The following is a 13,913-nucleotide window of genomic DNA, read 5'->3' on the forward strand; positions in this document are numbered from 1 at the left end:
TGCCAACATAAGCACAAGTTATGTCAATTTGGGAGTTGATTTCTTTCTATAGCGTCAAAAATTTTGTTGTTTTTGTATAAAACGATTTCCAGAAAACTTCGCCACACTCAGATAGCGTTTCGTTTTAAATCATGGAAGTTAAAGAATGCAACGATTTAGCTGAAGAAGTAAGTTACTATAAAAGTGAACAGAAAAATATGGCGAGTAAATATTGATTCATACTTTTACTGACATGACGTGTTTCAGAATCAATTCATTGTGGACGATGTGAGTAAAATTATCAAAGAAGCTATCGAAAATTCAATTGGGGGTACCGCCTACCAGCACAACAAAGTGAACCAATGGACTTCGGCTGTCGTGGAATCTTGTTTGGGTCAACTGACCAAGTTACAAAAACCTTACAAATATATAGGTAGGTTGAAAGTAGACACCTACATGTTAACCGGTGTTTAAAGCGCACGTTTTTGCTGACACACATTGTACTTCTCAAGCAACAGTGCACTCATACTACAACAGTTATGTGTAACAGTAATTCTCATAATATTATGTTTGTTTTTCTTTTCAGTGACTTGCACAATAATGCAAAAGAATGGTGCAGGATTACACACAGCCTCTTCCTGTTTCTGGGACAACAATACTGATGGTTCATGCACTGTACGCTGGGAGAATAAAACTATGTACTGCATCGTCTCCGTATTTGGCCTTGGCATCTAACATTCTAATGATTATGCTTCAAAATATAATGTTTAATATAAATCCACATAATATCTATCAGTGGTCACTAATAACAAGTACTGCTACATAGAATTTAAAAATATTATGTTACAATTGAGTAAATTGCTAGTAAGCTAAAAGATCTATTAATTAATTACTCTCTAAGACATTATTTTTAAGTTATTATAAATTTATATTGATGAGTTTGCAGTTATGAAACAGATGTATTTATGATGGTATTGTAGATTAAAAATTATAATTTGCAAAAATAAAAGATTCAATAATGGCACACACTTTATCTAATTTGTCTCAGTAGTAACAGACTTGTTTTATAGTCATTACTTAATTTAAGTAAGTAGGATATATTTTCATACACAATAAATATATCTAAAAGCCTTTTTGTTTGTTTTTATTTATTTAAAATCTGTCTTTTTTCTTGTCAAACAGTTAAGGTATTGAACAAAGGCGGGAAAACAGCCAATCTAATGAAAACATATTATAATATTAGACAATAATACTACACTAAAAAAAACAGTTAAACCTGTGTAACTGAATGAATGAATTTGTAATGTTACTAGCTTTTACCCACGACTTCGTCCGCCACCTGAATTTTCCCATAGAAATGCGTCATTTTCTCGGGGTAAAAAGTAGCCTATGTCCTTTCTCAGGGATCAAAAAAAAATATCTCCATACCAAATTTCATGCAAATTGGTTTAGTAGTTTAGGCGTGATTGAGTAACAGACAGACAGACCGAGTTACTTTCGCATTTAAAATATTAGTATGGATTGTGCAATGGGATCATGCAGAACATTGTTATTTTCCCTTTCTATAATATAATGTCTAAAATATCTTATTAGGTAATGTATGACAGGGATTCAAACTGGGTTATCTTGAAAATGTATTTATGCGTGAAATGTTTTGCATACTAAGACACAATAATGACATAGGTAGCAATACATCTTAGGGCCTTCTAGTAGTTTGTTACTATCCAAGATTCTGAGCTGTTTTCTTCAACCTTACAGTCATATGCCATGAAACTTTTTATTTAAAAAAATAGATGCATACTTCAAACCGAACTTATAGCCTGGCTGGACAGGCATTAGGCATACATATCAATGTGCCAATAAAAATTGTAATAGCATTGTGAAAATTTATGCAGTGTGTAGACAGTTACGTCATTTTACAAGAATTACTGTAGGTACTTTCAAAGCATTTAATTTTTACACCTAGGGCTTCAGTACGAAAGGTTATGATTAAAGACATAGGGTAACAAAAATCTGTGTTAGCAGCAAATCATAACATTATCAAAAGCTCGAAAATATAAACTTAGATTGCGTCTACAGTTAATAAGAATAAAGAGACAAACATAATAAGGTAATAGGTATGAAGTGTAGTAATAACATATAATAGAATGCTTAGAATGGATAGAATAACTAGTTCAGAAAGACAGCATTGATTTCAATGTTGGTTTCTAGTGGTTTTATGAAAAATCGCTCATAGCGAGGTAAATACTTCCAGAGTATTTTATTGCACGTTTATTCTGTATAACTGAATCTCGTAATAATAATGAATATGTAATATACTCAATTTAAATTTGACCCAGGTGTATTACAAGTTCAAGTTTTATTATTGCACATAATTTCTCGTTTGAATGGCCAGTAGAGTGGCATTGATATAAGCTGTGTCTTCTTTGTCAATTTTAAGACTTCATTTGATTAAGTTTAACGACGAAATAGTCACTTAATCAAAACAACGCTTTATTTACATTTTGAATATTCGCGGGTCTACGATAGCGCTACATATTTGTGTCACGTGACCGTCATCGATCCAATGGTTGAACGCTTCTCGGGTCCATTCAACTCGGCTCGGCCATCGCCGGGGAGAGGGACACTTCACAACACCGATTCTATTCATACATAGGAAATATTTATATATCGCTGTCTCTTTCGCTCGTATTGAGAAATAATTAAATGAATGGTGAACGAGCGAAACGGGAATATGTTCGAGTGGAAATTATTGAAAGCTGGGCCAGGCCAGTCGCCATGTAGAATTTTTTGATGTGGGTGTTGTGTCTTGGGACGTCAAACGCTTCAATGATTATTATTTTCAAGTGGACATTAATTTTTGTGTAATTCGACATTTGACTATTCGTTTAGTGTTTTAAGTGTATTCCGTGGACAATTGTACATATTGCTTTGTGATCGCTAGCCATCTAATCTGGTGACGGCAGATAATAAACTGGAGGGGGGCTGCTAAAATACTACGATAGGATAGTAACGACGTTTTACAACTCGAGAGCGCTCATAAAATTTCTCATCTCGGTGCGGGCGAGTCGGACTTCCATTTTGTTTTATTATGTGGTTTGGTTGTTTACACTGTGCGTCGCGTTCTGGACAATGGAAAGCGACGGTGAGTATTCATTTAGCGAGTTATGTAGAGGAATGGAATGAAATATGCTGTGTGCGCATGTAGGGCGCACATGACAATAAACATGCAACAGTGAATAAGTAATGGTATTCGATTTTGTGCATCGTGTGGCTGCGCCGTGGTGGCGGGTGGCACAGCTCATTAGTCATAGCGAGGAGCACGCGCCGGCGGCGGCGGCTCGTAGCTCGACGACTCCGTCGTAACGCGCCAGTACGCGGTACGCGCCTCAAGTTCCGTCGTCCGTCGGGCTAATTGATTTCAGTTCAATCTGTAAGCATGCGCCGATCGTGTGCAGCACGCCTATATAGGTAGGTGCCGCGCCGCGTTTACATCGCCCTTATCAGCTGATTACACTAGCCAGTGCAGTGGCAGCCTTGCACCACCGAATGTTTTTAATAATCGTACACAGTCAACAGTGATGCTAATCATTCAGCCACATAGCCACTCTCCACTTCTAGTCGTTTTGGTAAACAATTTTTATACTCTTTTTACATAGACAAAGTTGAAGTTTTCTTTTTGACCTAGATGTTATTTTACTCATATTAAATTTAATGAAATAGCTCTTAATGCAAATAGATTGCATTATAAATATATTATATCATTCATGTAATATGACACAAGCATATGTCTTTTTATTCATTGCAATAACAATCTGATTACATATTTATTTACCTATGTATAAGGAATATATTTAGATATAATCATGCAGTTTGCTCATGATTTTCAGTATACAAAGTGGTCAAGTGGAAAAAGTGTTAACTGTTCAAAATATTGTCATTCTCTTTCTGTTAATGTTAATGGTGTATAACAAACACAGTAACATAATATGAAGTGATTTTGATACTTATTTATTATGCTACTGACAGATTTTAGTGCTATTGCGGTTTCCTTCCTTTTTCTCATAATGTACAATGGACATTGTAACAATATCAATGCAGTTTCAATACATAGAGGTTTTAATTTCAGTGGTATATTAAAGCAGATGTTTTGTTCTGCATCTTGTCATACCTTTAATTAAATATGACTAACACTAGGGAATTAGATATATCACCGGTTATCTCTGAATAGTTGTTATCGTGTAATGATTTCATTATTTACTTCTAATGACTCCTTCCTTCTTCCACCTTACAAAAGATTTATAATGAAACTATATTGATACTTTACAGAGCTCTACAAATACAATCATTTAATTAATATCACAATCTATTTTTATAAACATTTCTACCATAAAAAACAAGCATAATGGAAACCCTTTCTTTGCATAAAACCTAAAGAATTCCTGTCAAAAAAAAACTATATACATAACCTAGACATAATAGTCAAAACATAGATGTTTTATTCAACAGCACTTATCTTAGGTGCAAGGTGAATTGCTAGGCAGATGTGACTCAAACTAAGAACCTACCTATATGTTGTATACAAATATATTTGAACACAAATTCTTATCTCAACCTACTTCATTATAGTAAGAATCAATGATCAAGGCCGGTTTGGGCCTTACCGACTCACTAAACATGTTGGAACATGTCCACTAGACATACATATGTAGAGCTTTAGCTGCTATAGGACTGATGGAAGTCAGTGTATTATTTGGAATACAGAAGTATGGTCGTTTTTTGTAGCATTTTTTTTTATAAATGGATTGTGTTCTGGATTTCATGTGTAAAGTGTGAAGTTATAAGAATTTAGAGTCACATTTAGACAAACTTAATAGTTCTATGTGGTGTTTTTAGTGTCTGTTAATTTGCTTATAGTGTCCTATGTAACAGTAGAATTAAATAAAATACAGCAATTTTCAAAAAAAATTCTTTGTAAAGTGGAATAGTTGATGTGTCCTATTTCCATCAACAATCTCACATTATGGGTAATTTCTGAGTTCTTAATTATTACCTGTAGATACATATCTACTAATTCTACAGGGTGTCCCATAACTCAACGATAATCCGAGACAGGATGAAAGGCCAAGTCATACCGGTTCTAGGAAAAATAAAAAAAAAATCCATATCACTTAGTTCAGCAATAATAGACACTTTTCAAAAAAGTTAAAATTCCACACCCTTCGTCGCATTTTCAAGTCCTGTGATCACCAATGTCACAATTTCGCTGTGCTTTTTTGAATTTCGTGATCTTCATTAAATATGCTATTAATCGTAAAACAAATTAATGCACAAAACATTGTTAATTTAATAAAAAAAGTTAAGTTTTAGTTAGTCATCGTTCACAAAAATATGGTTAGTTAACTTTGACGCTTCATATTGAAAAAAAAATGTACTTCACTACCCTTGGCAAGTTATTTCAAAAGTTGGCGCATTTAATCAAGATTTCAAAACTGTGCAACACTTGTCACTTTTCTTGTCATTAAAAATGTTATTTTTATTTGAACGACGAGTATCCTCGAAAATGGATCGAACGCAGTCGTACAATTGTATGGCCTCCTCGTTTCCCCCGATCTTAATCCAGTAGATATTTTTCACTGGGAATGTATAAAATAAAAAGTCTATTCAAAATCAATACAAAATCTATCAGAACTTCGCCAGAAAATTGACACAGCGTCAGAAGAAATAAATGCAAGGAATTTTGCTTGACTGGTGCAAAGATCTTTTGTACGCCGTTGCAGAGCCTGTATTCGTGCCAGAGGAAAGCAATTATTTTTAGTAAAGATGTAATTGAGTCAGTCCATAACCAATATTTAATGTAATAAACATAATAGGTAATGATAATAAAAAAAAAAGAATGAACGGATCATCGTTCTTATTAAATTATTCTCCTTAAACTAAAGTAATTCCGAATTGTTTTCCTCTGGCACGAATACAGGCTCTGCAACGCCTTACAAAAGACCTTTGCACCAGTCAAGCAAAATTCCTTGCATTTATTTCTTCTGACGCTGTGTCAATTTTCTGGCGAAGTTCTGATAGATTTTGTATTGATTTTGAATAGACTTTTTATTTTATACATTCCCAGTGAAAAATATCTACTGGATTAAGATCGGGGGAAACGAGGAGGCCATACAATTGTACGACTGCGTTCGATCCATTTTCGAGGATACTCGTCGTTCAAATAAAAATAACATTTTTAATGACAAGAAAAGTGACAAGTGTTGCACAGTTTTGAAATCTTGATTAAATGCGCCAACTTTTGAAATAACTTGCCAAGGGTAGTGAAGTACATTTTTTTTTCAATATGAAGCGTCAAAGTTAACTAACCATATTTTTGTGAACGATGACTAACTAAAACTTAACTTTTTTTATTAAATTAACAATGTTTTGTGCATTAATTTGTTTTACGATTAATAGCATATTTAATGAAGATCACGAAATTCAAAAAAGCACAGCGAAATTGTGACATTGGTGATCACAGGACTTGAAAATGCGACCAAGGGTGTGAAATTTCAGCTTTTTTGAAAAGTGTCTATTATTGCTGAACTAAGTGATATGGATTTTTTTTTTATTTTTCCTAGAACCAGTATGACTTGGCCTTTCATCCTGTCACGGATTATCGTTGAGTTTTGGGACACCCTGTATAAAATGTTATTGATTAATGTTTCATTCAAATCATTTCTTCTATTTCTAAGAATTGTTGCATGTTATTTTCTTTCTCATTTAGCTTGAAGCGTGGGAGCGAATGATTAACTGTTTCATTGATAAAATTATTCATAAATCTTATCAGCTTTGTAATAAGAGCAATAAGGTCTAATACATTTGTCTGTGACCATGTGAATTCTTATTATTGCTCGAAGCATATTGGATATTTACATAGAATAATCTAGACTTTTACTGTTAGATTGAGATTTTTTTTGTGCTTGTGAGTATTTTATGAAATAAGAAAACAATAGCATAGTAGGTCCCTATTTTAAAATTTTGCAAGTAATAGAAGGAAGTTATTCTGACAAATACTTCAGTTGTTTTGTATAATGGGTAATACCTACCAATTCAGTTGGGTTTATAATTTTATTCCTGTAAACAAACCATCGTATTTTATTCCGTCTCTGTTTAATTCACAATGAGTAATTTTTATTTTCAGTCTGTATGAAGTGAGTCCTTATAACCTACATAAACCGCAAACAATTATGTATAGGAGACCTCGTGTAAATTAATTAATAGTACTGCGGAGAAAACAATAAACTAAAATGGAAGAAAATCCGCTTTTAACGTTGAGTACCTGTCTACGTCACAGTTAGAAAAACGTTTTTATTTATAGGTATGTTGAATAGTTGTTAGATCTGCGCGATCACATAAGATTGCAATTTCTCGAGCCCTTACTCCCTACTAATAATATGTAGCTTATTCGACTTAAAAAGGCTTTTTTTGCGAATTTTCGAGAAAGGTGTTGTTGGCTTATCCCCTGAAATTAAATGCCTCCATCGCGCTATTAAAATAAAAGTCAGTGCAGTTTACCTAGTTACAAAAACTACGTTGTATTGATATCTGCCCAAATCAATTATTCGTCCTGTTAATCGCGGTCCTTATTTTACAAGTTGTATAGAAATGTAGGTTTTTCCTAGCACATTACTGATAAACTATTTCAAGTCCTAAGGAAATTAAGCTTGACCTTTATAGATACAATTCTGTCTCAGGTAGGCGTATAAGGTAAATTACCACCATTGACAGGAAATGCGATCTTAGATAGCTACCCATATCTCATAAATAACGCCATAAAAGGTCACTTGAAGGTTGATCATTTTGTAATTAATTTGCTTGTTTTCGTATATTACACTACGCCTACGTAATACACATTTGAATTCTTATGACCTCACTACATTATTTGAACTGGAAACTAAATCAAAACAACAAACGTAAGCCGTCAAACAATCTTCTTTCAAAAAAATACCAAAGGTAGTAAAGCTTGTTAAGTACTACATGACCATAAAATCGAATCACCTGAGACCTCAATCTGAACAATCACACACCCGCCCACACCTTTCCATCTCACACTATTACAAAGTTTGTAACACGCTAATGCATTCTCAAAGGCGTCTTACGTCGAGGTATGTCGAAGCGATAGCAGCGATAGTCCCGGAGAGAATAACTGATTCGACACTAAAAAGCAATACAGAATACACTATTAATATAGTGACGTAATAATGTCGTTATAAGCTCTCAGTTACCGAGAGTTCATAAAAAATAATTGATAGGCGATATGGAACGAGTCGCCGACGGCAATAATCGCTGCGACAGCGCTGTGGTTACCTTATACGTATCAGAATCGAATAACTTGCACCTCTTGTTTAATTTTAAAACTAGCTGAAACCCGTGGTATTACTCGCGTTTTTAGTTGATGACATGACGTGTCGATGAATCGCTGCCAAATTATGATAATTAAATCGTCACTTAGTGACACTTTCGCATAATTTACAATGTTAGTATGAATTCTGTGTAAGATGTCATCTTTTAAGTACAAGAAGCGTGCAGATCACAGACAGATTGATCATCATTATCATCCGTATCATTTTCCTGTCTCATAATAGGTTTTTTCACGACAATCTATAACATCCATTTACTCGGATCTCAGCACTTTTTGCGGTCATTTCGTTCCACTGCTATATCGATCATATAAAACCGGTGTTGCAGCTAACGTGGGTAAAAATTGTACGTATGTCTGCTATCGTACCTATGTTAGATGAAAAACTTCCACCGTCCGTCCCGTATGGAAAAAAATGAAACAAAAGATAGAGAGTAGAGACCTCTTAGCCCCCGGGTTATTGATCCGAGCTAAATCTATTTTGAATTAACTTAAAATAGCGAAGTGCTGGCAATGCATTTGCAGGAAAATTTAAAACTTATTTGAATTGTAAATACTTGATGAATTAAATAGTTTTATCATTGGATGTTGAATGTTCCTACCTGTAATAAAGCATTGAATATAATACACGTACTGCCGCAGTAGGTATTTTATCAACGTTTGATACCATTACTCATCACCGGTTTTTATTATTTTTTGTTCCTTCAATTCTCACAACAAGTTTTGTTAGACCATCATAAATTGATGTCTGGTTGGACTTACGTAGCAATTAGGCAAAACTTATATTACTTAATAAAATATTTCACATTTTAAATAGAGCTAATTAATATAATTGATTTCTGTACGTAGTTATTATGTTTTGTTCAAAGACTGTGCTAATAAAGTTAATGTAGTAACCGTCTCTGTCGGTATTACGGCACCGAGGCAGTGTAATAACGTAGTACACATAGAATCAGATATTCAGCGCCCGCATCTCAGGTTGTTTTATTGCTTCGGCCTTTCGTTTTACATTGTTTTTCAAGGGTTTCCTTTCCACTACTGTTCTCAGCTTGCACAAGCTCCACTTAGTGAGATTACGACTTTTACTTAAACATACTGCAAGCAAGTCGAGGGGTTGTATTCGGTAGGGTCTTGACCCCGTGAAATCACGCACCGTAACGACTTGACCAAATACCAGGGACCTGTATATTGTATAATGCACGAGTAATCTTGGCTTATTCGCTTCCTTTGTTTATTGTCTGTCTGAAACAATTTTATTGAAGCGAAAAATTCAATGTTCAGTTCCCTATTTTATTTACACATCCATACATAATGGGTTTATTTTAAAACTATTTCGCTTTTCGGATCGAACGAACAAACCTTAATAAGTTTCACTGAAGTAAAGTAAAAATAAAGCTACCTGGAATAGTTAGATTCGTGAAATTAGGACGGACCCGGGTCGGATTGCAACTGAATTACAATAGTAATCTCATCATGAGAAAGGCACTTGATTTCGACTAACTTAAATACACGAGCTAGCAGGTTATATGACTCATTTACTGTGATTCAGTTTGTCGAATTCCGACAAACTGTTACTCTCTTTATAGTCGATGTCACAAAGTCTATTTTCGTTTAAAATAGTTCAGCGGTTAACGCCTAAGATATTAATACTGTTGTCATGAGTATAAAGTCGTATCTTGGGCTTTTTACGTTTATGTATCTTGCTTCAATAAGGTCATACTGATTTGATGACTAGGGTTAGCAGGCGGTGTGGAATTGCACACTGCGACATACTATGTTAAAAAGAAATAGTATTGTCATCTTTCTTCCATCTAATTGACTGCCTTAACCGTTTTGGTCAAAATTAATTTCGTGTTATCCTTTGCACATCCATCACTCAATAAGTCAATGTAATATTTGAAAATTCAACCTGCATTTGTGTGTGCCTGTGTGTTGTCGTCTCATTCATTAATTTATTATCATAATAATTAAATAATTCTATGAATTAATACGCGGGTCCAGAATAGTTTCTGATACTCTGAACGGCTACCGGATATCGCCAAAACTGGGACAAATTCTGAGAAACCAGAGCGGATGGCAACCCTAGACATCGTGATATAGCAAACAGTGCAAAGCCGACCGCATGGGACGCGCGTTGCATACATTAAGTAGCCACACAACAGGTCCTGTAAATCCATCAGTGTGTGTTCATCGTTCTACTCCGATAGTTCAATTATATACAAGGGGGCTCATTAACATCTGGTGCTTAAACGATCCAGTGACAGGTGATGTGATAACTACTTTTTACAGTTCTAGAGTGTTTCTATTCAGCTGGTGTAATAAACAAATTCTTGGCATATTATTGCGAGTCCCGTTCACGTTTGCTTGCAGCACCCTCATAAAGTTTTACGTCTTAGCCACTTTATGGCGCCTGTTCTAGTAGTAAATTAGTCGTCTTGTACATATACATTTTGTTTTAGTAGTACAATCAACCCGTACGTGGGGTTGCAAGCGGATGTTTAAGGGGTTACTTGTCGCTCATTCCTATTCTTTTAACCCCCCTGCTGTACCATCTAATACGAGACGTGTAATAATGCCATTCCTTTGTCCTGATGATATGATGAAATTACCTACAGAATATCGTAATTACGGTACTATCCCTATTTTATTTTACTTGTAAGACTTTTTCACATTTCTAAGTCTAACATTGGATTAAACGTTTCCTTCTTTACTAGTAAGGTTCAGTTAGATTGGTATGTCCTTTAAAGATACGTAGTAATTCCACTTGCGTAGATATACTATTGTCCATTATATCTCCACCGGCTATGTTCAAGGGTGTTACATTTTGCGTCATCTTTTCCCAGTATATTGTTAAGTTCGTGTATTGTTCTTAGAAGTTTGTTGTCATTGAAATTGGTGCGGTCTTGGTCTGATGGATGATGTAAGTACGCGCAATGCGTAGCGTGAGCCGTGACCCTGACTGCTAATATTATGTAGAGAGATTAACGTAACGTGCTTGTAATTATCTAAAGGGTGACAGCAGTGAATTATACCTTATTTACGTGAGTAAACTATGTGATATGGACGAAAAACGTACTTCTGGTGATCAGAAAATCTTAACGTGCCTATACATTTTCCTTGAATTCTTTAATAGCTTGTAGAGCACTGAGTCAGTATGTAGTTAGTGAGATCTATTTAATTCAGTTGCAAGACGAAGCAGTCAGTGTGTTGATCACAATACCTGCTAGATAACATAATGAAAATAAATCACCAGTGTACCAGCTATGTAGGTCAGATGCGAACGTTATGCTTTAATCCACTTGTTTATTTATATTAGTGAAGTATGAGATATTTTATTTTAAAGTTCGACTTTATTATCTCGTTGAACGTGGTTATTATGTAAGCATACCGATACATTACAATTAGTTTATATTTAAAGTACAAAGCAAAATGCTTTAGGCTGCTCGATAGGCAGATTAAGATAGAATTGGTTACATTTAAATATGTATTAGCAGGTAATAGTTATCACATGAGATCACCCGCTTTGCATAACGACAATTCGGAATGTGTAATGGAATAATTTGTTCCGTCTTCTAGGTTTTGAAGCTCAATAATTGTCTAAATAGGGCTTTTATTGCTGTTTAAAGAACCTCGCTTAATAGCAAAGAAATTTCGACAGAAAACAAGAGTTTGTTTATTGGCAAAGGCATCGATTCAATGAGCTAAACAAATGGAAAGTAAATATGATAATGATGCCAAAACGAGCAACGAAGTTGTAGTGTGTACTTTACTTTGTATACCTGTACTCCAAAAGTAGATATTTATTTTGCAACTGCTTAGAGAATATCGCACTACGCGCATGTCTTTGACAGCGAAATCACCAAAATCCTTTCACTATGTGTATATGTTATTGATAAGGGCTTACACACGTTTGTTGTTGTTGACAGGCCATCATTGCGCGCGCAATGAGTGAGGTGTGGTAGCGGGCGGCGGTGATGCAGCGTGGCCACGCGGGCGGCGCCCCGCACTCACAGGCCTCCGCCCCCGCACAGCCGCACTATCGCTCCCACTACGCCGACATCGATGATCAGGTTTGTTTATATCTACAACAAGTTCATATTGCACCCATATATGGGCGTGTAAGGGACGTGTGCCTATCTAAGACGCCCATCTTTCATTGTGGTTTGCGCATGATCAAAATCTTCAAGTAAGAGTTATTATCGAAAAGATAAATTCTTATGTCGTCTTGTCTCTTTCTTTTAGAATGTGAATAATGTCGTGACATTCATCTTCTAGATAGCTGTTATTCGAACATTTCAGACATGTTTAGATAAAATAAACCTGCTGCTATTCCTGTTAGAAGTTGAGAAAATTGAGTTTGATACTGGTCATATAAACTGTTATAAAATAATATAAGAACCTATTTATTGACCAATTATTTCTTACATCAATTCAGAACTGTCTTTGATGTTTCAATATGCTATACCTACCTCAAAGGTAAAGTGCAAAACAATGTTTGCTGACCATAACAGTAACTCATCTATGTAAAGCGTAACACGGCTCACTTTACGCTAGTTAGGACAAGATCCTTTGTTTACGTCCATACGATAAAAGGTCGAGACTACGTTCCTTAATTCCTTTATGGGTTTGCACGCAAACAAAAAATTCAATACATAAATGGGTTTATTCATTATTGTTGACCTTTTTGTTGTAATCCATTATCATTATTAAACCCTCCACAGCAAAGTAATTGTGGTGCCAAATCCCTGAAGAAATTCAAGAAATTGTCGATTTGAATATTGAATATGTTTAGGAAGAATGGTGTTCGACGAAGTTAATTTCGTCATGATTTTATTTATTTAAAATTCTGTAAAAGATCATAGCAATTTATGTAGAATCGCTAGAAACTCGAGGCTATGACGTAGAAATCCCCTTTTGTCATTTGCCAAAATTTTATCAGTGTGCGATAAAAAATGTAATAGTGTGCAACATTGTGCAAACGGACGGGTGGGGGTTAGCGCTGAGCCGGGGTATTTTATTAATTGTCAGCTCTTTGTTCTGAAGCCTATCAGACAGAGCACGCTTTGTCCAGTTGTGCCAGTTTTAGTAGATTTTATAAAATCATTTTACTTTAAAGAAGTTCTGTGTGCTAGGACCGAGCAAAATAGCTAGCTTTACACTACCCAGTCATAGGATTTAATTCAAGCCGCCTGACATCCTCTGACTCACTTTCATAAATTTATTTCATTACACATAATTACGTATTATAATCTCAAGTTACCGCTATGAGGTTGTTCTCAAGTAAGACATTTTATTTAATTCATTAACATGTATGTTGTTGATGTTTTGGTCCGGTTTACCTTACAGGATATCTTATGAATTAGTCGGTAGGTACGGCATGTATGACGAATGCCATTTGACCTACATTATCGCAGCACCATTGATTTCATGGCGCTCTTGTTACCATGAATGAAGGCGATATTTATATGAATTGCTTTATTGTTATTTATTTTATTCATCTATAACAATAGTTTATTAAGATTTTTTAAATGTG

At 35.0% G+C, this 13,913-nt stretch overlaps 2 protein-coding genes across 9 annotated transcripts in view; both read left to right on the plus strand.

The window, feature by feature from the left end:
• Nucleotide 1: 1 nt before the first annotated feature.
• Nucleotides 2-1,112, plus strand: Dlc90F (dynein light chain 90F). The gene is made up of 3 exons (XM_076128218.1): nt 2-167; nt 247-412; nt 566-1,112. Exons 1-3 carry the CDS (start codon nt 132-134, stop codon nt 712-714), a joined length of 351 nt encoding a protein of 116 aa, XP_075984333.1. The 5' UTR covers nt 2-131; the 3' UTR covers nt 715-1,112.
• Nucleotides 1,113-2,710: 1,598 nt separating this feature from the next.
• cic (Putative transcription factor capicua) overlaps nt 2,711-13,913 on the plus strand; it is a 37,004-nt gene continuing 25,801 nt past the window's right edge. For 3 of the 8 annotated variants that reach the window (XM_076128888.1, XM_076128887.1, XM_076128892.1), the window contains exons 1-2: nt 2,712-3,124; nt 12,307-12,450. In XM_076128888.1, coding sequence (XP_075985003.1) covers nt 12,355-12,450 — 96 coding nt within the window. In that variant the 5' untranslated portion in view covers nt 2,712-3,124; nt 12,307-12,354. Of the gene's footprint in view, nt 3,125-12,306; nt 12,451-13,913 lie in introns of all 8 variants that reach the window. The other 5 variants (XM_076128889.1, XM_076128891.1, XM_076128884.1 and 2 more) reach the window with 3 other exon arrangements.

Source organism: Anticarsia gemmatalis, chromosome 21 (genome assembly GCF_050436995.1).
Source record: "Anticarsia gemmatalis isolate Benzon Research Colony breed Stoneville strain chromosome 21, ilAntGemm2 primary, whole genome shotgun sequence".
Classification (NCBI taxonomy): Eukaryota; Metazoa; Arthropoda; class Insecta; order Lepidoptera; family Erebidae; genus Anticarsia; species Anticarsia gemmatalis.

Coding starts and splice junctions, on each gene's coding strand:
- Dlc90F (XM_076128218.1), top strand. CDS start 132: ATGGAAGTTAAAGAATGCAACGATTTAGCTGAAGAA. Junction 168..246: donor GCAACGATTTAGCTGAAGAA/GTAAGTTACTAT, acceptor GACGTGTTTCAG/AATCAATTCATTGTGGACGA. Junction 413..565: donor AAAACCTTACAAATATATAG/GTAGGTTGAAAG, acceptor TTTTCTTTTCAG/TGACTTGCACAATAATGCAA.